Genomic DNA, 27,697 nt, shown 5'->3' with positions numbered 1-27,697 from the left:
TCGACTTACACAATCGCATTTTTCACCTGTGTGATGTAAGCTTTTTGTGTCATGACACAATGTGTATGCTAGGTTAGGCAAAACACTCAAAAAGACACCTTTCTAAACAATTGTTTTCAACAGATTTAACTGGTAATTTATTTTATTTTTTTATTTTTTTAACATTTTGTTTTCAACATCCCAAAGGACACTGAACTTGCAGCTGTTGTGCTCTTCTAATTCATTTCAATAGGGACTTGTCTGGGTTATCGCAAAATAAAATCAGGAAGTAGTTACTGCTGAGTAACAAGATTATGGGCTTGGGTTAGAGAAGTGTTTGTGATTCAGATTGTAAGTCGTGATTTATCCCCAAAAGATTGTTCATATGATCTTGTGACCAAATCGCCAACCCCTGCATACACTGTATGACTAGAAGTGCTGGGCGACCTACACCTCACACCTAGAGGAGCTACCCAGCCATGGAAACCCATGCCATGAAGCTCCTGGAGCACAGTTTTAGTGCTGATGTTAATGTCAGAGGCTTGGCGACTTTAATGCACTATGTCCCATTCTTTCATAAATGCTTGTAGAGGCGCTAGGTGTTTCATTTTTATTCATTGCAGCCATGGGACTGAAAACACATTAATTCAGAGATTAATAGGTGTGGCCGAGTGTTTTTGCCCATTAAGTGTATTAAGATGTATATGATTGGTTCCCAACAGGCCCAGAGTAGAATGTCCTTTGTAATGTGTTTTACCTTGATCAAGGTCACAAGCCAAACCTCTCTGCAATATAGCACTGAAACCAGGCATCATGGTCGCTCCAGGCTGTGGTATCAGCTTCTTTTCCTCCCGCAAAGCTTTACCAAAAAAAGACATCCAGCCACGGCGGGGCTGGCTCGAAGGGCCACTGTGTGCCACAAGCCTGACCTCACTCCCAAGCATCCACCTGGCGTCTTTATTTTCCTCCTTCCACCACTTGCACCCTCAGGGGAGGGAGGGCTGAGAACTAAAAGTAGCAAGTGACCCTGCTAAAAGCGGTTGAAATGGATCCCCTATTGTGTGGGTGTGATGCGGGGGTGGGTGGGGGGCGCAAAGGAAACCTCCCCACTGTGGGAGCCTTTGTGAGTCGGACTCAGAAAGGATGACGGCGCCGGATGGACACCTCAGGCAGCTGGCTCAGTGCGGAGCAAAGGAGGTGACATGACAGAAAGAGTAATTGTTTGTATGTACACTGGCAATGTACACAACACGAGCACAAATTGTGATCCTACAGCACCTCCTTTTGTGAAGCCCCTGGGTGTTCTTGCTGGCAAGCAGTTTTTGTTAAAAGCAGGCATTGAAGCCATGGAAATGGTGCAGATAGATGTGATATTTATACAGCTATTTATTGGTAAAAATCATAATTACTATAAATTGTTTTGCTGGTGTCTTTATTGCTGGTTATGTCAGTTGTGGTGTTCTCTTACTCCTGTAGTCCTTACCCCTCTGCTCCTAATGGCTCAATAATGGAGGTGTCTTTTGGGCTATGCATCCCTACCCTATTTATCCAGACCCGAATGAGCTGTCAGTGGTCCCAATTTGAGCAGAATGGTCATCACAGGACTCAGTATCATCTTCCACTCTTTGAGAGCTTTGAGCTTTTTTTGAAGAAAGATGCTTTTATGTTGTTTCATTAGTCAAACTTGAAAGAGTAAAAAAAAAAAAGGATAATCTTGACATCAGTGAGTTATGTCTCTCGTCTTTGAAACATGAATCCTATCCTCTTTGTTTACACACCTCTCAGCACCTCAGGAGCTCGCTGATGCACGGCTACAGCAGAGGAGCGAGGTGTATTTGTTTTCCAACGCCATCAAAAAATAAACTTAATCGGAGCAAAGCACATTCTTCACAGCCACAATACATGTGCTTAGCTGAGCAGATGCCCGACTTCAAGCAGGACTGAGCATTGTCTTCCTGCCTTTCTCACTTCACTCATACCGGCCTGGGCATTCTGCTGTGCTTTTGCTGCTGACATAATGAGTATAGGAATGCTAAAAATACCGCCGCACAAATAGAGCGTGTTGCGCTGCACACAACATATGTTGTAGTATGGCTGCCGATGCTGTCTCCTGAAGCACGAAAAAGAAGGACGTCGTGGCTTGTGATCGTGATCAAATGTTCAGCTGTTTCCTTTTGAACAGGCTTTTGATCAGTGGACGGCAACCTGCGAGACACGCATAAATAAATCATAACCCATTCAAAATTCAGCTCAGGTTAAGCTCCAGTGTTTACAGGTACAGGAGTGCACCCAATTGGATATTTTGCAACACAGTGCAGCTGCATCTACTTCAGCTTGTTTTCAGTCCAGAGGTTACTCTGCTAATGGTGCTGACTGAATGGGCTGAGGCCAAGCCATTGATTTTTAGGGGAATGTTTCCAGGCATCATCAGTGGTGATGTGTCACACCCCCGCCCCGGACCCTCATCTGGACTGCAGCCATAATCCTCTTTGCACAGGCTGTCCTAATGTAGCAGCAACCTTACCATCCCTACCTCCTAGTACTAGGAGCTGGGCAGCAGTGGCTGGCTGTGACTGTGGTCGAAACGGTAGACGCACAACAGCAGGCATGGATGTAAAAATAATGTAGGCATATAACAATAAATCAATTTGTTGGATAATTTAGTTTCTCTTTGGAGATGTAATTTCCAAATTTAGGCTTTTGGCTTAAAAATATTAAATTTGTTTTGCTGGTATCTGTGATTTCATGTTTGCTTACAGTAGAGATGGAATATGGATATTAAAAAAAAACAGTCAATGTTTTAATCCCATATAAATCCTCAGGCCTCAGTCACATGGGCCACAGACCAGTTGGCACCCCCCTGGAAACCTCCGGCCACTTGGGGAAAAATGTGTTTTCCTCATATATTTGGTGAGTAGGTGCTGAAGGGTTGCTGGCTGTCACCATGTGAGATCAGTCATAAGGAAGGTGATGTACCGATTGCGTTCTTCGTAAGATTAGCAGACAATTTGCATGAAAGATGCTCATTTGTCTGAAAATACTTGCTAACTAACCACTTAGTGGTTGTGAACCATGAAAAAGCATGACACATAAATGGAAACCATTCACCTTGAAAGTAAAAGCTGGGCCTTAATGCTGAAACCTACGTGTTTCAAAAGGGACAACCTTTATTTTTGAAGGCAAGTGGTCTCTAGTGTGACTAGCTATTAGCAAGTAGTTGGCAGGTTTTTGCAGATAAGTCAGTGTCTTTCATGCAAACTGCAGTAATCTGCTAGCGAAGCAACCAAGACAAATGCAAAGGGGGAATTTGACAAACCCTAGGAGCAAGCAAGTAACGCATATGGGGATTCAGCTGTGGTAATGTGATTATACTGTAGATCGATTAGTCAGCTTTTGTCATTGATCACACTACGTATAACCACTTGAGTCTCACCCGGGCCTTACACCAGGTGCTCTTCATGCTTGAGCATGCAGCAGTGGGTGGAGTTGGAAATCATAAACCACATATTCAAATGCAACCCACAACTCTGAACTTTTCTAGATGTCACAGACAAATATGCTTGTGAGAATGTAAATGTCCAGTAGATCAGATAGTAGGCAGCTTGTAAAAAAAGTCTGTGTGCATGTACTTTTTGATATTAGAGCTCAGTTTTACAATTTATAGTAAGTTGCTTTGCATAACTCTTGGCTATGGGGAATGAACCGTGTTTTGGAAACTACTGCTCTAAACTGTTTTTTTTTTTTTTTTTTTTTAATATGTCCCATGTATGATCTGCCAGGCTTTACCAGGCACCAGGAGAATGTGAGGCGAAAGGCAGATACGGGTAAACTGTGGAGAGTCAGGCACAGAAAATAAGACGGAGAATGCGATGGTTGATGGGCTGTCAGTTTTCGGTCCGCATGGAGTTCTTCCTCAGAGTTGAGCTGCCAAGGCTGGCGGAGCACAGTCCCAGTGTGTCCCTATCTGCCCCTTTGTGTTTAAGGAACTCTCTCTGTAGCTCATTAGAATCTTTATACTTTCTCCCCCTGAGGAGTGCCAGGCGCCGAATGGGCGCACAAATGAGGCTACCTTTCTACTTTGTATAATTGTGTTCAACCACAACTGTGGGAGGAGAAAAACAAAGATGAGATTAATCACTGTAGCCTCGTCCCTCCCCGTTCTCTCATCCCTCATCTGCCTTCCATTTCAGGGCTCCTGCCGACTTTTTAACTAGTTTCATTTAATTACCGACAGCTTTGGAGGGCGCACACGACTGCTGTTGACCTAAATCAGAAAAGTGGGACATATTTTTCCCCCATTGCCCCCTCCAACTTTCTTACTCTACTCTATTGATTTTTTTGCCTGCGTGGACCGCATGCACAAGCAAATTGGCTGAGCACAGCCATCAGTTTGACACCCTCACTCTCTGTCTCTCAGCTTGTCTCTGTCTTTACCGCTGCTTCTGAATTAGCTGGCTTCCATGGTCAGACTTCCCTCTACTACCAATTTATTCTGGAGGATGTGTAGGGGAATTGGGATTCTCATCCATTTTTGGGGTCCCTGACAGGTTGAGAGAAATTGGAGAGCGGCCTCTTTTGTTCGCGCCGATGTAGTCGCAGTAATGGACAAGATTAGGGCAAAGTGTGAAGCAGCTCCTCGAGTTAAAGCGAAAAAATTCAAAGCAGGCACAAGGGATTTTCTTGTGTGACAGTTGAGTATTGGTTAATTATTTCGAACAGCGCAAGGTGGCTCGAGACTCTCTCCGCAGCCCTCCTCCTGTGCCTCTCAGTCGCCGTAGCTCTCGGCTTGTGTGATTTCCTACGTGGCTTGCTTTGACAAACAACAGCACCGATTCAGTCTCATTACCGCAAGTTGGATTCATTAAAGAAATCACTCCATACTATGGCCGTTTTGTCCCTTTTCTCTGTGTTTTTCTTTCTTTCTTTTTTTCCAAATCTAACCGAGGCCAAAGTTTCCCAACCTCCAGGAATAATCCTCCTTGATCCACCAATGGCATGCAGCGCACAGGAAAATAGTCCTGACGACAGCTGAACCTCTTAGCCCCGCAGGAATGTTTGACCACGTGCGGCCACACAGACACACACATAAGCTCACCATACACATAGGCCATACATTCAACGTTGAATCGCAGTGCAGAGCCAAACAGAGCGTCTCTCCATCTTCAATAGCAATTTTGTTTTTTCGGTTCTCAGCTCTGAATGACGGTGAAGACAAATTTCAGGAACTAGTTACTACTTTTAGAGGTTTTTTTTTTTTTTTTCGTGAGGTCTATACTTCCTGAAAGCCCCATGTGAGGCGACTAAAGCAGAGAAAAAGGGAAGGAAACCCATTTCCTATAAAAGGCCATTTGACACACATACAGATTCCCTTCTGTAGTTTTATAAACTCTCCTCACAAGAAAGTGTTATAGTAAACATATAAGAACTTTTATTTATCGCTCTGCCCCATATTTCTTTTTGCTGGCGTGTCTATTTGCTTGTGCGCGCGTTTGTGTGTGTGTTATCGATCTAAGTTGTTGCAGATGTCAGGACTGTTGTCCCAGCAAGCTGCAGAATCCAACCCTCATCTTGCAGTTTTCAGCGTGAGCCTCTCTTCGTTGGAAAAAATGACAGTCGGGGCTAATATAGAAATGGACAGAGTCAAGTCATTCATTCCCCGCATTGTGTGGCTCACGGAAAAGCAGAATGCACATCACATGAAAACACTTTATTTTTACTCTGATGCGCGGGCTGGATGACAGATGCCTCGCTCGTCATATTTCTTGGTTCAGTTGCTCCTCACCGCTGTCGCTATCTTGTCATTGTTAGTTCAGCTCCATTGTAGTCTCACCACCTCAAATGGCTGCCTCGGCTCTTTTTCTACCCCGCTGAGCTTTACGGGGTCTTGTGGCAAAGCTTCTAAACTTTCGCTCGTGTTAGGAATTGGCAGTTCCCCGTAGAGCGCACTGTACTTACAAGCGCAACTGTTGAATGCCTCTTTGTGTAGAGGCCTTTGGGGTTGTAAACTGTAACAGCTTTTTGGAGACTGTTACTCTGTCAGAGAAATAGTTCTCAACTTTTGGCAGTAACATACTTCCCATACAGCAGATTAGATGTTGTTTTATTTGATCAGCAGTTATGACTTCCCCATAATCCCTATTGTTCCTCGTGGTTCCCTTTTGAATGAAATATTTGTTGATCATTTTAAATTGCTTGTGCTGTGTTGCTGCGAGTCCATGGATGTGATATATTTTGACATTAATAGGTGTATTAGGGTTTGTGCTCCGGAGCTCCTTCAGTAATGAATATTCAAGGCTTCGGTCACTGGCATCTGGCTGTCGCGATTTTTTTGGGGGCCATATTTATGATTAAAATGATCAGATGGAGGAAATTAGGTCTCACACAACATATCCTGGGCGCTAACTTGGCCTATGGTACAAGTGGAAAGAGAGGGACAGATGTGAGTTCTGGTCACAAATTAGCAGCTGTAGTTGTTTCTATTTTTGTGGGAGTGGGTGTTGAAAGGCTCTAAAAGTGTCTAAATCCAGCTAAATTTTGAATAATTGTGTAAACAGTGTGATTACTGTGTGCTGTGAGTGAGAAGGATGTTAACCAAAGGAAGTAAAAGAACTACACAAATCTCACACCATTTACTGTGGCCTTGAATCTGAGACATTTTCTACTTATGACTGATCATACTCCCTTTCTAATCCACCATTAGCCATTAATAAACCTTCCTCGTCTCGTCCACGTTTTACCAGCATGACCAGTGCACACTTGATAGTCATTAGTAACGTAGGTTGCATATTCCCCTTACTGTGTAGGTAGTTGGCAAAACATCACCATACTTTGCTCTGTTAAATGGCTTGTTCTCTTACAGTCACATGAACTTTTGGATTGATCCTTTTTGTTTGATATATGAACTAATGCCACAGATGATTTGTTTTGGTTGTATAAATATTTGCATAAAAATACATAATTATTGTGTAAAATATGTTAAAAGAAAAGTTTAAGAAGCAGTGAACCCGTTTACTCATGAAAATTTTAAGTCTAGGGGAGGAGCAGCTAGTTCAAAGAGGTTTCTATAAAGAGATCTAAAGAGATTTCTAGTTTCATATTGGATTTTTTTCCCTCCCCTTTTGAAAGGTTTTTGATTTCACAATTTTTAATCTATTCATTCATCCATTTTATCATTCATCCATTCATTCATCTGAGTCCGGGTCATGGGGCCAGCAGTCTAAGCAGAGAAGTCCAAACCTTTCTAACCTTGCCCACCTTAGAAACAGAAGCAATCCCAACCTGGCCTAAAGCATATATAGGATATTTCATTTTCAGCCTTTTTATTTTCTTTCTTACTTTTTGGTAAATAATGTGCAACATCGAAGGCAGAACGAATAAATCCATCCATCATGTTTCCTGACTTCCATCTTTTCGAAGAATCTGACATTGCTGCACTGCTAAATAAAAAAAATAATTTTGTGTCTAGATGTATGCATAAAGGATATGACCAACTATGTTGAAGGCAACAGAAGTTTATTTATAAGCATCACTTCCTCATATTTTTTTTAATCCTGGGATGAGCCTGGATTGGTATGACACATCACGGGGGTGGGTTTCATCTTACTTCACCTGCAGCATCATTTTTGTTGGAAAAACACTCCGATATTAGCACATTTTTATAGCACTGGAATCACTATTTGCATAGGCATAGTTTTGGTGGGTAACATAATTCACATTACAATTTTAGTGATCGTAGTTCACGTCTTCAAAATTCAAATTCAAAGTAAGAGTCTAAAACTCAATATTTTTAATGGCATAAGGCAGAGACATGCTGTCTGTCCAGTGTCACACTAGTCTGAACACTGATTGTTCATGCTCATACCTGCTTTCTACCACCCCTATCATTAAACTACCCATCCTTCACGCATCCCCTGCGTTTCCTTCATTTCCCTGGTCTCCATTTGATTTGGCTGCACGTCCTGCTTCACAGGATTTCCTTAAAGTTGTTAGCTTAGCTCCTCTTTTGCCCGTATTAAGGGAAGCTGACATATTCAGAGCTCTTATTGAGAAGCAGTGACTGGATAGCTGGCTGGCTGGCTTAGCTGATAATAAGGCATGCTCCAGTGGCTTGTATTTGTGTAGCACCTGCCATCTGTGTGTCCTTGAGTGGATCCTCCAAGCGCGCGTGTGTGTGTGTGTTTCAGAGTTATACCACGCTGCCACTTCCTGTGAAGTGTCTTCAAATGCCCTGGCTGTGTTCTGAGGCTATGACCGTCTGTCAGTGCATGGGTGTGTTTGAGCCAGCACGCCGTATGCACGCATGCACGCATTTTGCCCGTGTGACTGTGCAGTCAGCACTTCTTCTCATGTCTTGACCGCACGCAGTGAATCTGAGCACACGTCTTTCAAAACCTGCACCCTGTGGCCCCATCACTTTAACGCATGAAGCCGACACTGTGGTCTTTTCATCCACTCCCGTGCTTTTCACACACTCCCCACTGACTCAGATCTCTCACTGATGCTTCAGTCCTCTCTCCCCCCTCTCTTATACAGTTTCTCTGTCTCTACTTGTCACTGAGCTCTTTGTTTTATGTCTCGTGAGGAGAGCTGAATGAGGACTGCTGGGCCAGGATGTGAAGTGAACGTATAGAGTAATGGCTACACAGAATTGAAATGCTAGTCTGTCTCTAAATTTTTGTTCTGTGTTTTTCTTTTTGTTTTATTTGTGTGTGTGCATTTTTAAAATCATGTTTGCAGTGAACTAGACTAAATAAAAATCTTGGCGGTTGGGTAGACATGGAAACAAGTACCATAATTGCTTGAATTGTCTCCAACTCTATGATTAGCTGCAGCCCTATCATCAACATTCTCATCTTTCCCTCCGTCTAACATCGTTTGTCTGTCTCTTTTTCTTTGCATGCCAGTTAGTGCATCTTCTAGAAGGCTTAGCATTCAGTGGTAGCAGCATGGGGTAATTTCTCCATGACTGACTGATATTCTGCTTCCAAAGGATGTGCATGGTCAGCCTGAACACTAATGGGAAACTTACGAACGGTAATGAGATAAAAAAATGGCTTCAAAAGTTAAAGCCAATATTAACCCAACTGACATTTGTCTTCAGGGTCCTCCTTCCTTTGATTCTAGTCTTCTCAATCTTTGATTTCTCTGCATGTGTGTGTGTGTGTGTGTGTGTCCGTGTTTGTGTGTGTGTGAGCTGAGCTTTGTTAATCAGATGAAGGAGAACCCTTCCTGTCCATAGTAATTTCTTGATTCTGTTGACCTTAAGCGTACTTTAACACCTGGCGCCATCTGTACAGATCCATATTTTAGGTGCATTTCAGATGCCACACATATACAAGGGTATATGTCTGTGAAAAGGTCAGGCTGTGGTTTTTCACAGAAATGAAACAGTGAAATCTGTTTTTAGTTCCTGGCTGCCCTTGTTGTTATAGCTCTAGTGAACTTGAGAACATTACTTGCTCATATTCTTCCCACATTTTTAGTACATTTATCAGTGATTACAGTATTGATTACAGCCTCTCTTATATATACAGTCGTAGCTACCAAGGACATAGACTTTCTGGTAATTTCAAAAGGTATATTTAGTCACTTTGCTACTAGCACAGAACATACTGTCTGTCAAACAGTTTGACAGACACTCACCATGCAACACCATCTGGAAAACACCTGATTAGCAACAGCTTCATTTTATAACATGATCACAAATCACAAATAGCGTAAAAACATACCTGGATAGGAAAACACAATGGAACACTATCAGCCATCTGGCACACATTAGTGAAGTAGTATGGGATAATCTTGACAGAGAACAGAACTAAACTCAGCCGTCAAGAAGCCTGAAGAACTACTTCTGAAGACTGCTCTGTTTTCCCCTTATATACTGTATATCTCTGTATGTTTGTATGTTTAAATATTGCTCCATGTATTTCCTATTTTCCTATCAAAATATAAAGAAAAGCTGTGGCTCAAGACTTTTGCACAATACTGTACATGTGTTAGATTTGAGTTATTTTGGTGTCTAGAATGGGTGTGGCAGGAAAAATGTTACTGTCTTGGAGTGGTTCACAAAGTGCTTTATTTATCTTCATTTTGAATATTAGAGCTGTGACTCCAAGAGTGCAGTGGGTTTTTGGGTCAGTGATTCTTTGAAAAGGTCATCAGGTCATTTGACGGGAATCTGCCACTATTTAGTGCCGGGACGTAGGGATAGAGCCATACTACCGAGAGGAATAGCAATAACAATAACTTTAATTTTAGCTCAGAGGTGGTGTTTGTGTGCGTTGTGGCAGCTGGAAGTTCATTCGTTGTCTGAGAGCTTTTGTGTCATGGCTTTCAACCTACAATTTTGTCTTGCTGGTGGCGATGTTGTGGCGGCATGCTTCCTTAACAACAAATCGCTGTTCAAAACAAGACGCATCTGCGTGCAATAAAAAGTTGTTCCCGGGCTACTGTCGTGAAACAAACCAGCAGGTTTAACTAAGAAGAAAACCTCCATATGGTTGCTCATGGCTCACTGAATATTCAAAGACTCCGGGTTATCCCCTCTCACCAAGCTAACAACATGCCTTTGCGGATGTATGCTCATATTGTTGTGCTTGTCACCAGTCCTATCTGTGCAATCTCATGCATGTGTACATGCTGAGATGTTACACGTATTAAGAACAACATGCTTTTCATCAGGGCAGGGTGGGGAAATATTTCCTAATGAGGTGACAAGCACCAGCTGTCCACTATGAAAAGGCAGTATCAAATGGTATGATACCAGCACTTTAACACTTTGATGCATGCTGAGTCTACAAATGGGAGGTATTATTCAAACCGTGCCTCACAAGTTTGTAGAAGATGTGTGATATGTACAAAAAACTGTGCACACCTGGAGACCTGACAGGTTTCCAGGTGTGCATGACTGCAGTGGAGTATAGTCAAAGCCTTAATCACTAACTTCACGAAAAAATTGATGTACATCAGTGTGCAGGGCAATTTTTTTTTTTTTTTGGTCAAATTAGCAACAAGGTGCTGGATGATTAATTATCTACAGTTACATTTGTTCATAAGTTCTAGTTGTGGAAGATAATAACCTTGTTATAAGTCACAACTTTATACACACCAATAATTGTATATAGGCTTTAATATACCTTGTATAATTTGTATCTCTACAGTTGCCTGTTGTTTATTTTCATATTCATATTTCCATATTGTTCTGTTTAATTTTACTTTATTACATTTCTTTGGTTTGTTTTTGTTTCAGTTGCACACTGTCTGTTGGGGGAACTGCGATTCTCTCTTTCCTTTACATATTGCGGAATTGACTATAAAGTTGACTTTGACTTTACAGTCTGACGATCTCCTTGCTTTCCATGTTCTTAAGCCCGTGGCTAAGTCTGCATGTTGATGTGTCCTTGAGCAAGACACTGAATCCTAAGCTGCTCTCAATACATCTGTCAGCATTTGATAAACAAAGTGTTGCATATAAAGAATCTGTGGATGAATATCTGAGTGCCAGTGGATGAATGTGGTTTGTAGAGTAAAACCCTTTAAGACTGGGAAGGTGCTAGAAATGCCCGTCTTACCTGACGGTGTATTTTAAATGACCACAAAAGCGACAGTTGCCTTTAAATTGATTTGCACAATCGGTTTATCAAGCTTGGAGAGAACATAGAGGCGTCTTATTAAGAAACTGAGATATGAGGGAACGGGTTACCAGACCATCACAGGAGTAACATATAAAGAACCTCACTCTTCTACTCTACAGTCAGTTTAGAGTCACTACCTGTATGGGTCCTTGCCATCTCCTTATTACGGCTAATATTATATATAACGTTGGAATCCATTCTTTGTTAGTGTGTTTCATTCATTTTGACAGGTTCTTTGTGCTAATTTGGTTTCCACACTCAAATGCAGAAATGTGCATAGTAGTGAGATATAATCTGAAAACATTCTTAAAAGTTCTCAAGTGCTTTTTTTTTCTTTTTCTGCCTCGCTGTGATTGATTTAACCTTGCTTTTGTCCCCCCTTCTTTCCTCCCCGGGCTCCATGGTCAGCGTGTAAGTGTTTGAGAACCGACAGGGAGGATCTCCTTTCCCCTCAAGCTGACACACGGGCAAACAATGCTAAGTGAGATCCACTATAAAGTCTGACTGGCTGCTTATCTCCTCAGCCTCCCTCTTCGATTCACTCACCCTCCCTCTTTTAGTTTCTCCTTCTCATCCAGTCTCTTCATTGTTTTGTTTCTCTTTAAGCCGTTCTGTTCGTCAGCCTCGCCGTCCTTCACCTTTTCTCCCTTTCTGTCTGCTTTTGCAGAAACTGCATCTTTATTTTTTATTTTTTTGCTTCCCAGTCAGCACAAATCCCACCAGTGTCTGCACATCATCGGGCTTGAGGGCTGTGGCTTCAGGCAACTCTCTCATTTTAAATCTCTTGACAGAGAGATAACACATACACGCACACAAAAAAAAATGTAACTAAGCCAAGCTGGTGGTTGTAGCAGCTCCACTTCTCACATCAATTTGATTTCAAATCACCTTGAGGCAGCACTTTCCTTTTTTTTTTTATAAAAGCCACACCTTCATTTTTGGTTTTTTTGTTGATGTTTTTTGGGGGCGGACAACTCACTCACGCGGCAGGATAACACCACAGATGCTGTTTTGGGTGGATTTTGTTTCATCACGTTTTCATCATCGTTTCATCATCCTCAGTGTGGACCTGACTGCTCTCTGGGTTGCCATGGCCCGGAGCAAACGAAAGCAGGCTGTGGGTGTGTTTTTTATATTAATTTTATTTTCTGAGTGTGGGCTGAGGGTATTTTTGCTGATGTCACGTCATCAAGATGTGATGTCAGATGCTAAACCCATAACCTGCCAAATATGTTACATTTGTACATGTGTGAAGATGTGCGTCTGTTAAGGTCAAAAACTGCCACGTGCTGTGCGGGGTCTGCCAACTCTTATGCTCACTTATGCTTCCTGTGTGTGTGTGTGTGTGTGTGTGTGTGTGTGTGTGTGTGTGTGTGTGTGGGTGTGTGTACGTGTGTTTAAACATGCGTTTGCCACTGCATCAGGAGTGCATAATTTGCTTTGATTCAAGAGAGCCTGAAATGCAGATAGAGGTCAGCCACGCCTCCTCTTCCTTGAAAGAGAGCAATGAAGGTGGGGAGAGGCAGAAAGGAAGTGGAGAGGTTGCAGTTGAGTCAAAAAGGGAGAGGGTGGTTGACGCAGTAGGTTTCATTTGGCACTCCCACTTTTAACGGTCACACCTGAAGAAAGAAAGCGGATGCTTCTCTCTTCCTTTTTCCTACCCTGTCTGCTTGCTGAGTGCTTGCTCACGGGTTATTGTTGGGGTTCTCCCTGCATTACCTTACAATGTGAAGTGCCCCCGTCCAGACTCACTTTTAGTAATGTTGTTGTGAATTGGGGCTATATAAATAAAGCTGAATTGAATTTTGTTAGTGGTAGCTGCAGCAGAGACTTCACTCATCTATCTCTGTTCCTCGCACAATCCCTCCTCTCTGTCGTTCCCCCGCAGTGTCTTTGTCTTGCTTCATCGTTTTCATCTCTTACTTCTCCCATCAGCCTTTCCACACAAACTTAATTTCCCTGTGATCCCCGAACACATTTTAGCTCTTCTTTCCCCTTTTTCCATCCTTCTCTCTGCGGGGCGAATCGACGTGTAGGCAGTGGTGTCGGCAGGCTTCACCTGCTGCTGAAAATTCTCCTCTAAAGCTGTGGCTTCATGCATATTTACACGCGGGCTGTTTGGAGAGAGAGAGTAGATGCTTTTATTTGCATGTGTGGTTTCATGTGGGTTAAATGATAATTTAGCAATTCTATATTTGTAGAGGGTGGGGTTTTTTTTAATTTCAATTTAGAGACAAAGACAGCTTGAAGACAAATGAAAAGAGAGGTTATGACAGTTTACTGCCTGTTGTAAAGAATCACATTTTACAACTTTGTCGTTAAGCTTCGAGCCCGCTGTCCTCGCCTGAGCTGCGTTGCCAGTTTTCCTTTGGGATAACTAATATTCTACTCCCCAGTGTGGTTAAAATAGTAAGGCTGAATTGTGGACTTGTTATCTTAAGTGGCACCAACTGTAGCCAGATCCGTGACCTAAGTTGCAATTAAGCGGATGTGGATATGATATAGCAGTGAACATTTTGTCCTCCTAGAAAAGCTAGAAAAGTGGGCAAGCTTACGTTTGACAAGGACTAAATTGTGATGTTAGACGACTGGGCCAGAGAATCTCCAAAGCTGCAGCTTTTGTGGGGTGTTCCTGGTCTGAAGTGGTCAGGATCTATCAAAAGTGGTCCAAGAAAGGAACAGTGGGCAGCCAAGGCTGATAGACATGGAGGAGCGAAAGCTGGCTTGTGTGTTCTGATTTAACAGATGAGCCTCTGTAGCTCAAAGGGCTGAAAAATGTAATGCTGGTTCTGATAGAAAGGTGTCAGAAAACACAGGGCATCACAGTTTGTCTGTATTTGGGGCTGCATAGCCGCAGACCAGTCACAGTGCCCATGCTGAGCATTAGAACTGGACCATGGAAGAATGGAAGAAGGGGATCATGGATGATCGGGTGTGTTGTGTTGCCAATCTGGGGAACACATGGCACCAGGAAGGAATATGGGGAGAAAGGTGAGCCAGTGGAGGCAGTGGGATGCTTTGGGCAATGCTCTGCTGGGAAACCATGGGTCCTGCCATCTATGTGCATGATACTTTAACACGTACCACATACCTAAGCATTGCAATAGACCACGGGTGGGGAACTCCAGGTCTCAAGGACTGGTGTCCTGCAGGTTTTAGATATCACCCTGGTTCAACACACTTGAATCAAATGATTAGTTCATTACCAGGCCTCTGGAGGACGTGAAGACATGTTTAAATCAGCTGTGTTGGCTCAAGGACACATCTAAAACCTGCAGGACACCAGTCCTTGAGGCCTGGAGTTCCCCCACCCCGCTGTAAACCCTGTACACCCTTTAATGGAATCTGTATCCCCTGATGGCTGTGGCCCCTATTAGCAGGATGCCACACAGTAAAAATCGTATAGGATGGTTTCGGGATCACAGCGAGTTTGAGGTGTTGACTTGACCGCCAAATTCCCCAGACCTCAGTTTAGTCGAGAATCTGTGGGATGTGCTGGACAAACATGTCCAGTCTATGAAGGCTCCAACTTGCAACTTACAGGATTTGATGGATCTGTTGCTAATATCTCGGTGCAGATGCCACAGCACACCTTCACTGGTCTAATGATGTTCATGATGGGTCAGGGCTGTTTTAGCAGCAAAAAGGAGACCAACACAATATTAGGCAGGATGTGATATTCGCTGGTATTCAGAAAAATCTAGCATTTCTATGTATTTTTGGATGTTTCAATAAATTGCTGTTTCTATTTCACATCTTCCAAGAAAAATTGCATTTTTTTGCACAGTACTGTATACAGAGAAGTGATATTTAGGCATCAGAGTGACTAGAAACAAGACTAATTATGTCATCATCCAATGGTAAATGGTAGAAAAGTGAGGGGAAATCACACATTTGTGCAGCTGAGATAAAGCTTTCCTAAATGATTTTAATGATCATCTCATTTCCACTTTGGCATCAGTGGGCTATCTAATGCATGCTCTTAGCCAGCTTTGAAGCCTCACACACAGATGCAGAGACATAGACACACACACAGAGTCAGATTAATGCCTGGGAATGAGGTGAGGTTTTAGCGCACTGACCCATTTCATTTTAATCTGAGTCATTTGTGATTTCTCCTGCTCAGGACAGATTGAATGTCACTTTGGTTGCTCCCTGCTTTCATGTCTGGGGCAAAAACTGGCATTACCTAAGGTGATGATCACACTGATGGGGGGGACACAAAAAAAGTGTTTTCAGCTTTTTCCTTGTTAAATATGCCTGTTTAATATGTGTAAATTGCCAAACGATGTTGTGCGTGTCTCTGTGATGGTGTGTTTACACGAGGCTGTTCTTTGCTAATCATGCTTGAAGCAATACAGAAGCAAAGCAGCAGGAGCTCTTACAAGTTTACAGACACCTTCTATTTTTAAGAAATGGCTGTATCTCTTTTCTGCTCAGCTTTATTTTTGAGTTCTTTCCTGCATGCATCAGATACTGTAAGCGCAACATTGTGCATTTATTCCACGTCATCGAGCTCCGAGCTGCACTGGCTTTTAAAGAAACCCCAACAAAAAACATAAAAAGTAATAGCATTCCTCAAACGAGTGCACTTTGAAAGCTCTGGCTCCAGCAGCGTAATCTGAGCAAAGGGTTATTGTTGCTAGTGAGTAGTATTGTGACAGCGGTTAGGTCGCTATCTCCAAATGCACAATGGCAGCGAAAGGAAACTGGTGTCCGGCAATGAGGTGAGGCTGAATGAAAGCCGTTCCTCCTGGGTGATTCTGCTGCCCTGGTTTTTGTCTGTGCTGCCTATCAGACCTCTACGTCTGCGTGCATTCGTGCGTGTGTGTGTGTTGTCCGTGGGTGCACAGCTGCCAAGTTGAATCCCATTCAAAGTCTTCTCAATGCTGATACTTTCTGTTGTTGATTCCCCCTCCTTTAAAATGCACAGTGCCACTTCTCAGAATTTGAAGACATCTTTTTTTTTTTTTTTTTTTGCAGACTGTGCACATCCACAGCCTTTTCTCCCTGTCTCCCACTAAACCTGTCTGGCACCACTTTTACTGTCACACCGGTGCGAGTTGTGACTGCAGCTACACTTCGTATAATCCTGTCGCTGTGTGTTGGAGTCTCCTTGAGCGTCGCTAACCATGGTTTCTCTTACGCTGCTTTTAATCCTTGATGTGTTGGACAAGCACAGCAAGAAGGGGATGCATTTGTAGCTTTTGAAAAATGTTGTTTTGTTTTTTTTAATTGACCACATAGAAAGATAAATGCATGAGGTCTATGAGTTGGAACGCAGCGTGCAAGGATTTGGCTAAGGCGAAACATAGCTGAGCTGGTTCTGGTTTGAATTGGAATGTTTTAGTCACATTGCTGGAAATAAAGATTACTTTTGGTTTGGCAAACGCACTTCTGGATGTCTTAAATTGTTGGAGTGGACATGCAAAATGGCGAGCTTGCATCATGAGGAACTACAGGCGTTTATTGATGCAGCTGGCTTTCAGTTCTGTACTTTTCTAAACGTATTTGACGTGTAAGAAACAGGATGAAAACAAGCAGCGCTTCCCCATTTGTGATATGGTTATTCTCCCCTTCTTCAGCATCAACCCATTAACCTAATTAACAAAACAAAAAAAAGAATCATAGTATTTCCTCACAAATATGAGGGTCGCAGATGCCAACAGACTTAATAAACTGATCCGTAAGGCCAGCAATGTTGTGGGGATGGAGCTGGACTCCCTCAAGGTGGTGTCGGAGAGGCGGATGCTGTCCAAGATAAAGACAATGTTGGATAACACCTCCCACCCACTCCATGACATGTTGGTCAGTCACAGGAGCTCGTTCAGTGAGAGACTGAGATTACCGAAAAGCACCACTGAACGACACAGGAAATCATTCCTGCCTGTGGCCATCTCCCTGTACAACGCATCCACTTAACACACTGTTTGCTGCTACAACTACACATGTTTCTTTTCCAAATATTTATTTATAAGTGACTTATGTATGTATGTATGTATATATATGTATATATTGTACTATTCTTAGTTAGCGTATTGTCTGTCTTGTCTTAATGTTGGTTTAAAATGGAGCACTGTAACAAAAAATAATTTCCCCCAGGGATCAATAAAGTATTCTGATTCTGATTCTGATTCTGATATGCCGTTGCATGTGTGTCTGTGCGGGATTCACAACACTCACATATATTCCCACACGAAAAATTAAATATTCATGACATTACATTTGGCAGTGGTGGAGACCGATTGACTGCCACCAGTTTGTGTGTTGTCAAATTAGCATATTAATGATATAAATGCTGTATAATTAACATGTGGGAGTGGATTATGCATGTGAATCGTTGTCGGATCAGTCAGAGAGAAGAAAGGGTCAGGCTAATTAGGTTAAAAAGCACATCAACGGGTGCTTTGAGTGAAATTTGCCATGAGATTTAGTGTAAACAGCTCGTAAAAGCTGTGGGCTCCGAGACAGGAAATAACTGTTTTTCTACTTTAATGGTAAAATCTCTGTAATGGAGCATCACACTTTATTGCAGACAGAATACATTTAAATTAAAGTGTTGCTTTTTAAAAAAAATAAACAAACTTGTAACTTGTGTAACTTGAGTGCTGGAGTTTCTGCTTGAGGCCCGTGGTGGTATTTGTTCTTCTAAGGAGCTTAAACAGAGTGACAGGAGAACCAAATGTAATGTGCTTTGACAGGCCTCGACTCCAAGTGGCAGCCTGAAACACGTGTAAGCTTAATCCAAGACAGTAGGCTTTCCAGGGATCTCAACTTACTCAGCAGAATGCACTTTCAAACTAGAAATGGAAACGGATATGAAAGGGCAAGGTGACGGTCCACAAAGGTGTGACAAGAACAGCTGCAAAGTGCACTGACGCTGAATCCAGCTGGTCCCTGCAGGATTAAGCATCATATTCCAGAAGTTCCTTCATTTAGGTTTTTGATGATGTTGGAGAGCGTTGTCTTCCTGGTCCGAAAGCTCACTTCATTTTCTTACTCTTCAAATCTATTAGTGAGTCTTGTTGCCCTATGGACAGGATCACTGTCACCCTAGGATAACTTGTATTAGCGTACAATAAAAAAAAACATTACTTGGGGAGTTAAAAAGGCTCAAAGGTATTTCAATAAATCAAAGATGAGGTTTTGACTTTGGTCGGGTGGAGGTGAGTTACACCTTTTTTTGACTAGGGCTAACCGAGAGACAAACAGCAGCTATTCATGCTCACATTCACACATTTAGAATCACCATACACATGGTTTTGGACTGTGGGAGGAAGCCAGAGTAGCCTGAGAGGACCCACGCAGCTAGAGGGAGAGCATGCAGAAGGCCACCAGTTATATAAGGTGATGGTGCTGAGCATCATGCTGCCCCTGTTTAAACTCTGCTTTTATAAAGCACTTTCTAAGTTTTGACTTTAGCAAACTTGGACTTTGACCTTATTCCAAGGTTATATCCAAATGACCTGGAAACCACCAGTCACAAAGGAAAATATTCTAACTGGTCAGAGTATTCTCTGAGTGGTTCCTCGAGGCTTATTGTCTCTGGGTGAAACTGATTACAAAGGTTTACACGGTGCTGCACCAAATATTTCCTTGTGATTGGTGCTTCGATCCTTGGCTGCTCCAGTCTGCATAGGAAAGTATCCTTGGGCAAAATGCTGAAAGTTGATCTCCATCGAGGTCGCCAACTGTTCTCTATGCCTGTGTGACTGGGGACGTAGGGGCGCGATATAGTTGACAGCTGCTGGCGACAGTTTTTCATGTTAGCACACCTGTCAATCAAAGTGGCCACAGGGGTCTAGTGGAGTCTACACCTCAACAGATCAGGGCTGTTTTAGCACCAAAAGGAAGGCTAACACAGTATTAGGCAGGTGGGCATACTGTTATGCCTGAGCCATGCTAGCTCTGTTAGGACCAAATAACACACTGGCTGCTCTTACTTTGGTTTCTATATCTGCTCTCTTTCCCCTTGTGTGTCTCCATCAGTACGGCTACCTGTCTGTCAGCCAGTCTTTTTCTGTCTCTGGTGTAAACTGGCAATAAACTTGTTTTTTCATGGGTAAATGGCTCTTCCAGGCTGCCATCCTATTGTAATGTCTGGTTTAAGAAAGACAGTCTTTGCAAAAATAGCAGTGTCCCCACCATGACCCGGTGGACCAGTGTCACAGAGAATCAAACAGAGTATGTGTGCGTGTGTCAGAAAGTTTAAGACTTTGCCTTTTTGTGGCTGAAAAGCTAGTCATTGCAGGCCATCTGGAAACTGGATCTAACAGGTTCAGTTGACAGAAAGTGTGTGTGTGTGTGTGTGTGTGTGTGTGTGTGTGTGTGTGTGTGTGTGTGTGTGTGTGTGTGTGTGTGTGTGTGTGTTTGTTGATGCCAAATCTGAGCATCTGCAGGTCTGTTTTTTGTTCAGTTTATGCAATAGGATATTCGTGGACCAGTGGCATCCGCTTGGACGCGTGTGTGGCGTGTGCGTACATTGGACAGTTTATAGAGTTTTCCACTTGCTTTGAATGTTTTTGTGCTTTGTGGCAGCAGTGTGGTGGAACAGCCATTAATGGCATCTTTCCCCCATTTGTACTTACTGTTCTCTTCCTCTGGCGTAACGGAACATGTCCCACAATCCCAGCACATGGGATAAAAACAACAACAAAATCAATTCCCTCCAGAGTGAACACCTTCCCTGTCTCATCTCATCATTTGGCAGTTAGCCAGCCTGGACGGCTGACAGACAGGTAGTCGGACTGATGGCAGGCAGTTAGAGATGAACGGACAGACAAGCAGCTGGCTTGTGGATCGGCAGGTGGGAAGCTTTCATTTCACAGCAGAAAAAAAAAGAAAAAATGGTGACTTGAAACTGAATAATTTAGCTTAATGCAGCTGGGAAAGTCACTTGGATAATTCATGTATTGGGCACACTTTGTGAGTGTAAGTGTGTTTGCTGTGATTCGTCTGTGTGTGCTTGTGTGTGTGCGCGCCTGAGTGATTGGGCTTTGAATGAATTACAAAAAGTAGAAACTATCAGGCATCTCCTCACGTGTGTGTGTGTGCGTGCGTGCGTGTGTGTTCGTGTGCTTTGAACGAATAACAAAGTCAGATGTGCACTTGTGACAAATCCCATGTAAAGAGCCTTTCTGAGGCTTGGGGAATAACAAAGAGTTGGCGATGCTTCAACATAAAATACGAAGGACACGCAGAAGCACACACGTGAACAGAGTTACAGACGGCCCAGAATTTTAATTTCGACTGCAGACTTGGTCTCAGTGTCAACGTGAGAGAGTGGGTGGATGAGTAATTCTGCTGAATCCTCTCTTCAGCAGTGGGCTATTCTCCTAGAGAAAGAGGAGGAAAAAAACACTCCACCCCTAAAAAGGAAAAAAAAAAATATAACACCTCTGGCAGTCAGCCTCTGATTTGTAGCTTAGTTATTAGTAAAGTTCATGATGCTTTTTTTCTGATCATGAAAATATCCTTACAGCTGCAAGGAATAAGGAGGCTTTAATAGATTTTTGTCTCCCACTGCAAGAGGGCTATTAGTGCATCTTTTCAAAAAGAAAAATCAGAATATCATAAACAGTTACACCACAGTCGGTTTGCTTTGCATGCTTATTAATGTACTACTTGGGGGGGAAAAGTAAAATGAAATTATTGGGCCATAACCAGCGGGAAGCCAGCTTGAATTTTACTGAACGGCAATTGAATTTATCCTTAGCTGCAGCATCCCTGTGTGGTCTGCAGTCCATGAACTGTGACCACTGCGTCTTTGTACTCCTGTACAAGTGCTTGCTTCTTTAAATTGTCTTGGATTAAATATAATCCCTCTGCAACTAAGGGAATTCTCTCTGCGCTGTTTGGATGCTGCGTTCAGGTATATCGAATGAGCCCTGCAGCCAGAAGAAATGAAATTCTCGTCCTCGCTTGAGCTCAAGGCGGAAGCCTTTCTACATGGCAAGGACTCTTGTTATGTTTCCATTGGATATCCCAGTTTTACATGTGCGTGACCTTGTATGAATGGGTGTCTCTGTGAGCCTATGTCTACATGCATACGTTGCTGTTTGAATAGGCCGCTTGTGTAAATTTGCTGGCTGTGACTTTGCAGCATTAAGCTTGCACCCTGGTGGATCTGGCAACATTTGCAAGTCTGTGTTTGCATGAATATCAGTGTGAAGCGGCTGACATATTTTTGGGTACATGCAAGTTTAAGAGTGCGGGTTAATTCATTGTGCGTGTGTGTGTGTGTGTGTTTGGTTTCAGTGAGCGAGTCAGCAGGACTCTGTGCTATTTTTAAGAGATGATTGCAGTATTGTCAGCTGAGACATTTTGCTGAAACACTCACAGTTACAAAGCAGCGCTTAGTTCTAATAGACCTTCAGCATCACTCTGTCCGTACCTACTTGACCTGCTATCCTTTTAGATGGCAGGCTTTCTCATGACATTTTCTCAAAACCTGTATTAAGACATCTCTCCAGTGTTTGATGTTGAAATGTCATTTTCCACACGCTACCAATTTAAGGGTAATTCCTGATTCCTACATGCAGGCACACGGGCATAGACAGATTGTGCCTTTCATGTGTAAAATTTGTCATATGGCTCTTAAATTGACTTTACTTCAACTATGATTGACTAGGGATGTCATGATACCAGAAGTTAAGTTATTGGTACCAAAAACAGCAGAATTATGCAATTGTTGATGTGTAGTTTGATACCACCGTTTACCAAAAGAAAAGGGAGGGGAAAAGCCTGAAACTTACTGCTGTTCAGTTAACAAGAGAGGGTGAAGCTATTCTGCAGCTGCACTAGTTACCACCTTCCATCTGTAGTTTTCACTGTGCTTGTGGGGATCTTTCTTTTTCAGCATGTAAGCGTAGACTAGAATAATTATAGTCAGGTCCAGAAGAATTGTAGCTTTGGCACAGACGAGGCCAAGTACTGTGGCATTTTTAGAATTTTGGTCTCGAATGGTATTGTAAGCATCAGTTCTGGTGACATGTCTGTCATAGACTGTACCTAAAAGATTGACAGAGCCATGGGGGTTTAAACCCTCAAGTTTGGCATTTTGGCAGATAATGTGTTAAATTTTTATCAAGACCATATTTAGAAAAGGCAGAGATCAGCTAATGCTCCTGCCTGCTATGTCATTAGGTTAGCAAGGTGCTGTCATCATTTACTGTCAGTTGTGATGCTAATTTGGGCTAGGAGAACACGCAAAAAATGGAATATAGTTGCTAGAGAAACATACCAAAGAAGGTGAAAAGTGCCATCTGTCACCCTGAATGTAGGTTATTTTAGCACCTGTGCTGTATGTGTGCTGGCTAGCAGTCAGTGCCGATTGAAAAGGAAGGCAAGAGCTTGGATTAATCACGACTGTTTAGGATTAAATAATAAGACGTAGTCTGTACATTGTTCTGCCTGTTCTTACGAAGCATTTCCTTGTTAACTCTCTGAGGTCGACGGATGCGCCGGCGCATCAAAATCACATGACCAATTTAAAATGACACAGCAACAAGATGCAGCGACCCAGAGTCTCCATTTCAACTTGGGTCGAAAGTGCAGACTTCAAGCTATATAGCAGTTTTTAAATTGTGTGGATAGGCCACGTAAAACCAGAGTTATGGAAAAAAATACACGCAACATTTACAACGGGAAGAAATGGTTAAAAACTGCGTTTTCTAGAGACGGTGCTAGCAAACATACCTGATTGTTCTGTAAATAGATTTAAATGGTTATATAAAAAACACCTGAGGCCTTGGCTGCATTTCTAGGTAGATAGTACCATATAACTTTATTGTTTGCAAAACATGTGCATAATTTTTAGAAATGTACAATTTCTATTTGCATTTCAAGTTATGAAAATGATTTGTTAAACATGTTTGTGGTTTTTACAGAAAAAAATATAACTCTTTTCTACTCAGATTTTTGTCTGAATTTAGTTCAATTGTGCTAATATAGTATGTCAAAATGAAAAAACAACTCCAATTTCAGATATGAGGTTGTGCTGAAAATAATGATACCAAACAAGGCAAGATAAACAGCTTTTAAAGGAGAAATATAGAGGTAAAATCAAAAGTAGTCAAAAACGGCCAATTATACCTTGGACCCAAGAGGGTTAAATTAGAGTAAAATACTGGCAGCTAGATCTCGTCATAAGTAAACAGTTATTTTACAGTACAGCTACAGTATTATACAACAGCAGCTTCTTATTGAAAAATTACATTGCTTCATAGAATGCCAGCTTTACAGTATAATGCCTGTTATCATTGTTAATATCCAAAAACCACTTGAAAAACACCAAAACACTTTGTCTAGTTGACATTCCATTCATCTTATGAGCTACTGGCAGAAACAGAGTAAGACTTTTGTCCTCAAAGGCGTCGCCATTTAAAGTGTTAAAAGTGTAAATGCACTTAGAAAGAACGGTGCATTTCTGTACGAAAGTCTTTTCTGTTTTTGCTATTGTGTGTGGAAAGTTTTTTCCTTAAAATACGAGTCATTGAAAATAAAAAAAAATAAAAAAACGTCCTCTGTGGAACAGAATGGATTTATGTAACTCTGTTTTGAGTGTTTGTGTTATGAGTTTGTGCAGAAATGGAGAGGTATTTCATAAGCTTTGATTTTATTTCACCTACACAGATTATTGATCGTATCTTCTCTCTCTCTGTTGTTTTCATTTTTTTTTATTTTTTTAGTTGTCCCATTATTTTTTGTCTGTTTGTTTCCTACACTCTCTTTCTAACTCTACTCTTCTGCCTCTTTTGCTGCAGTGCTGGCCAGTTTCAGAGGGACCATCCAGCATGGCCTCCCGCTGGAAATTGGAGACACGGTGCAAATCCTGGAGAAATGTGAAGGTATGGTGCTCGTTTTATACACTTCCTATGTGGAGGCTACATTCAAATTAGCTGCTCGCTCTGCGAAAATTTAGAAAGGAAACGGATTTCCTTTCCTGAATTTGAAACTTGAGTAGTTAGGAACACTTCTGTTTTTTCATTCAACAGATAAATAAAAGCAGCCCTTTACCAAATCAACCATAAACAGTTAGTAGAGTCACGCACAGACTGTCATCCGAATATTTATAAATGCAACCACAAAGCTGTCCGGATACATGCACATTGTTTGGCATAAAAACCTACATGCATGTGGGTGTTTCAGTATGTGCCTACACTGAAAGCTCCCATGGGGGCAACATTACACTTGTTGCATGTCCTCTTGAGGGGTGTTGTGATGTGGTATGTGCACAAAATGAGCACCAAGTTGTCTGTGAAGAGGACCTGTGGAAATTCATGTTTGCTACTGTTTCCTGCACCACAAGCTGGCTGCTCCTCCTGCCTTCCTGCCCACACTGTCTGCTTTTCTCCTCTACATGAATTTTTTGTACTCTCTCTCTCTCTTTCTGTGGATGCTAATATGTTTTTAGTTGTTTTTTTTTCTTTCAGCACTTTCCTTTCTGTCCTATCCCCATTTCAAATCCCAGAACAATGTCGAGTCATTTCACAGCAATGCTACGCTTTCATTAACACCAATAAGCAACCGTACACAAATATGTTTCTTCCGGAGCGTGCACTTGACACAAACTGTCACACTTCCTGTTTGGTGGACACACACGCAAACACACACACACATACTGAAAGACAGCAAGTCAGTCTATCTTGAAACTTGCCAGCCAGAGGGATGTGATATTGTGGTAAGAGACCCAAAGGAAGTAGACAATAGCACAGCCAGTGGAATGCTTGGCCCAGAAGGGAAGAACTAAATCAAAATCCAGCCAGCAGCACAGAGGCTGAGAGGCAGACTGCTGACAGCAGAGGAGGCAGACTAATGGCCCTGCCTCATGGTGATACTGTTGACACTTCAAAACACAGGAGCTTACACACTGGACGTGTCTTTACTGAAATGCAGCTCCTGTCTGAAAATTCTCCGCCTCAGTAATTGATTTTTGACTTTGTCCTTCGATGGCTCTTTATTTTGTAAGTTACTGACAGCAGTGAGCGCACACTATATAAACTATGATTTTAAATGATGGTTTTCCACACAACCTTGTCAGATAAGCTGTGCACCTTCCTAGACTTTGCCACTTAGCATGTCCCTAGCTTTTCATTTCACCTCAATTTTAACATTTTTTTGTTACTCTGTTCAAATAAAAGTGAATATTGATGTGAAATATCGTTAATTTCTTTTTTGTCTATTTTACCATTTTTAATGTTACTTTTAGATAGGAAATAGAAACCGTTTAGCATAAGATTTCGGTTAGCTTTAGTTGGGCTATCATTAGCTATATTTTTCAGGGTATTACGTTAAGCTATTTTTTTTCTTGCGCTAACTGTTAATTACAAACTATTTTAAAGTGCAGTAAACATTATCCTCTATCTTCAGACATATCATTTTTCTATAGCTATTATGACAATCTATTTAAAGGGTTAACCTTTATGTTAAGCTATCATGCTGAATCTCTGCTGATTTTAGCTTTTTACTCTTTCAGCTTTTTGCTAACTTGGCAAAATAGGTGACTGGAACACTGATGTTAACAACACATGGTTGTTGTGGTTTTAACACTGTTACAGAATTAGCATTGTATAGTCTGCTTATAGTATTAATTGTTGTGATATTAGCAACAATTACTAAAATTACTGAGTGACAGCGTTTGTAATTTAAAAAAAAAAATGTTAGCTTGGTTAATTCCTTGTCTTTATGTGCCCACCCTGAAATAATACTATGTTGTATGTTGGTATTACAGATTAAAAACATTAACCACTTAATACATACTAATCTGTTGCAGATGTATTTCCTGATTTGTTGATATTAAGCCTTGCAATGAACACAGCCTAACCTTTGCTAATAAACAAAGATAAAAATTACAACTCTATGAATTCCTGTAACAAATGAGGTAGAAAATACTGCCTAGGTTACAGATGCTTTGGCAAAACCAAATAATATAATATGATTATAATAATCTAATACATTTACATTTGAACTATTTAGTTAATGCTCTTATCTGGCAGGACTTAAAATGGTTGGAATGAGCTTAAATTGTCAGTCTGGAAAAGACCATCAGCTCAAAGCCTCTGCAAATTTGAATGTATTAGATTGTTTCTATCAGTGTTGGGATTTGCAAAAGCATCAAGTATGTACTAATTTGGCTTGAGCTGAGAGTAGAGTGTGAGCAAATGCTAAACCACAGTTTTTTTTTTTCCCTGTCTTTGCTTTGTATTTTTTTTCTTCAACCTTTGTTATGACAAGGCAAACTGATATTTATAGTGCTTTTCAGCGGCTTTGTGTGTTGCAGGTTTCCTCCTGTATTCGGCTGTGCATTAACCTGTGGTCACTGCAAACACGGGTTGCTAAGAAATACATTCCTCTGTACCTCACTGCTTTTGAGTGGTGTGCCTTAACACATAAAATCTCAAAATCTATACCTGCAAAGTAACAAGGAAGCCGAGCAGTGTGTCAGATCATAGTCAGAAACGTCAAAACCACGAGCGTAAGTGCTGATAGGAAAAACATGTTTGCTTCTTGTGTGGCGAAATATAGATGAAATTTCTTAAGAATGTGGCCACTCTTAAGTTTGACTGGCAGTGATGGTGACTGGCTTTTAAAGGGCTTATTTGGCTTTTAAGAGACATGAATATCATGCATGCCAGTTTCGATAAAGATTAGAAAAGAGGGCGTCTGGTATAAGTATTGAAAAAACGGTGTTGCAGAGCACTTTGAGCCCAGATAGAACCAAAGAATCCAGTGCCTAACAAAGTATATGGAAAATGCTAGTTCACCTTCAGCCCATTATTTGTAATGGAGTGATACAGAAAAATGGTGAAAATATTCAGGGTTCTGTCCCCAGTCGCTGTGTGAGAATTCAAAACATTTTACCAAATGGTGCTCTGGTTGCTTTAGAGTCCAGTCACAGAATACGAAGAAGAGAAGTTTTGTTGCTTTGCCTATAATAACAAGTTTATGAGGAAGTCTTTTCATTGACAATAATATTGTCAAAACTATACTGATAACCCGAGTATGCATTTTCACATGAAACTTAGTAAACCACAGGCTTAATGGCTTTGTTGTGAGATATTGTAAAAGGGAAGGGGACTATACAA

At 41.7% G+C, this 27,697-nt stretch overlaps 1 protein-coding gene across 2 annotated transcripts in view; it reads left to right on the top strand.

Annotated features, from left to right (window-relative positions):
• dock4b (dedicator of cytokinesis 4b) overlaps window positions 1–27,697 on the top strand; it is a 143,726-nt gene that overhangs the window by 10,736 nt on the left and 105,293 nt on the right. For both annotated transcript variants that reach the window (XM_080886475.1, XM_080886474.1), the window contains exon 2: window positions 24,377–24,460. In XM_080886475.1, coding sequence (XP_080742601.1) covers window positions 24,377–24,460 — 84 coding nt within the window. The remainder of the gene's footprint in view (window positions 1–24,376; window positions 24,461–27,697) is intronic.

This window comes from Rhamphochromis sp. 'chilingali' (genome assembly GCF_963969265.1).
Source record: "Rhamphochromis sp. 'chilingali' genome assembly, chromosome: 7".
Lineage (NCBI taxonomy): Eukaryota > Metazoa > Chordata > Actinopteri > Cichliformes > Cichlidae > Rhamphochromis > Rhamphochromis sp. 'chilingali'.
Note: the sequence above shows the minus strand (reverse complement) of the source record. Positions and strands in the feature narration are given on the sequence as shown.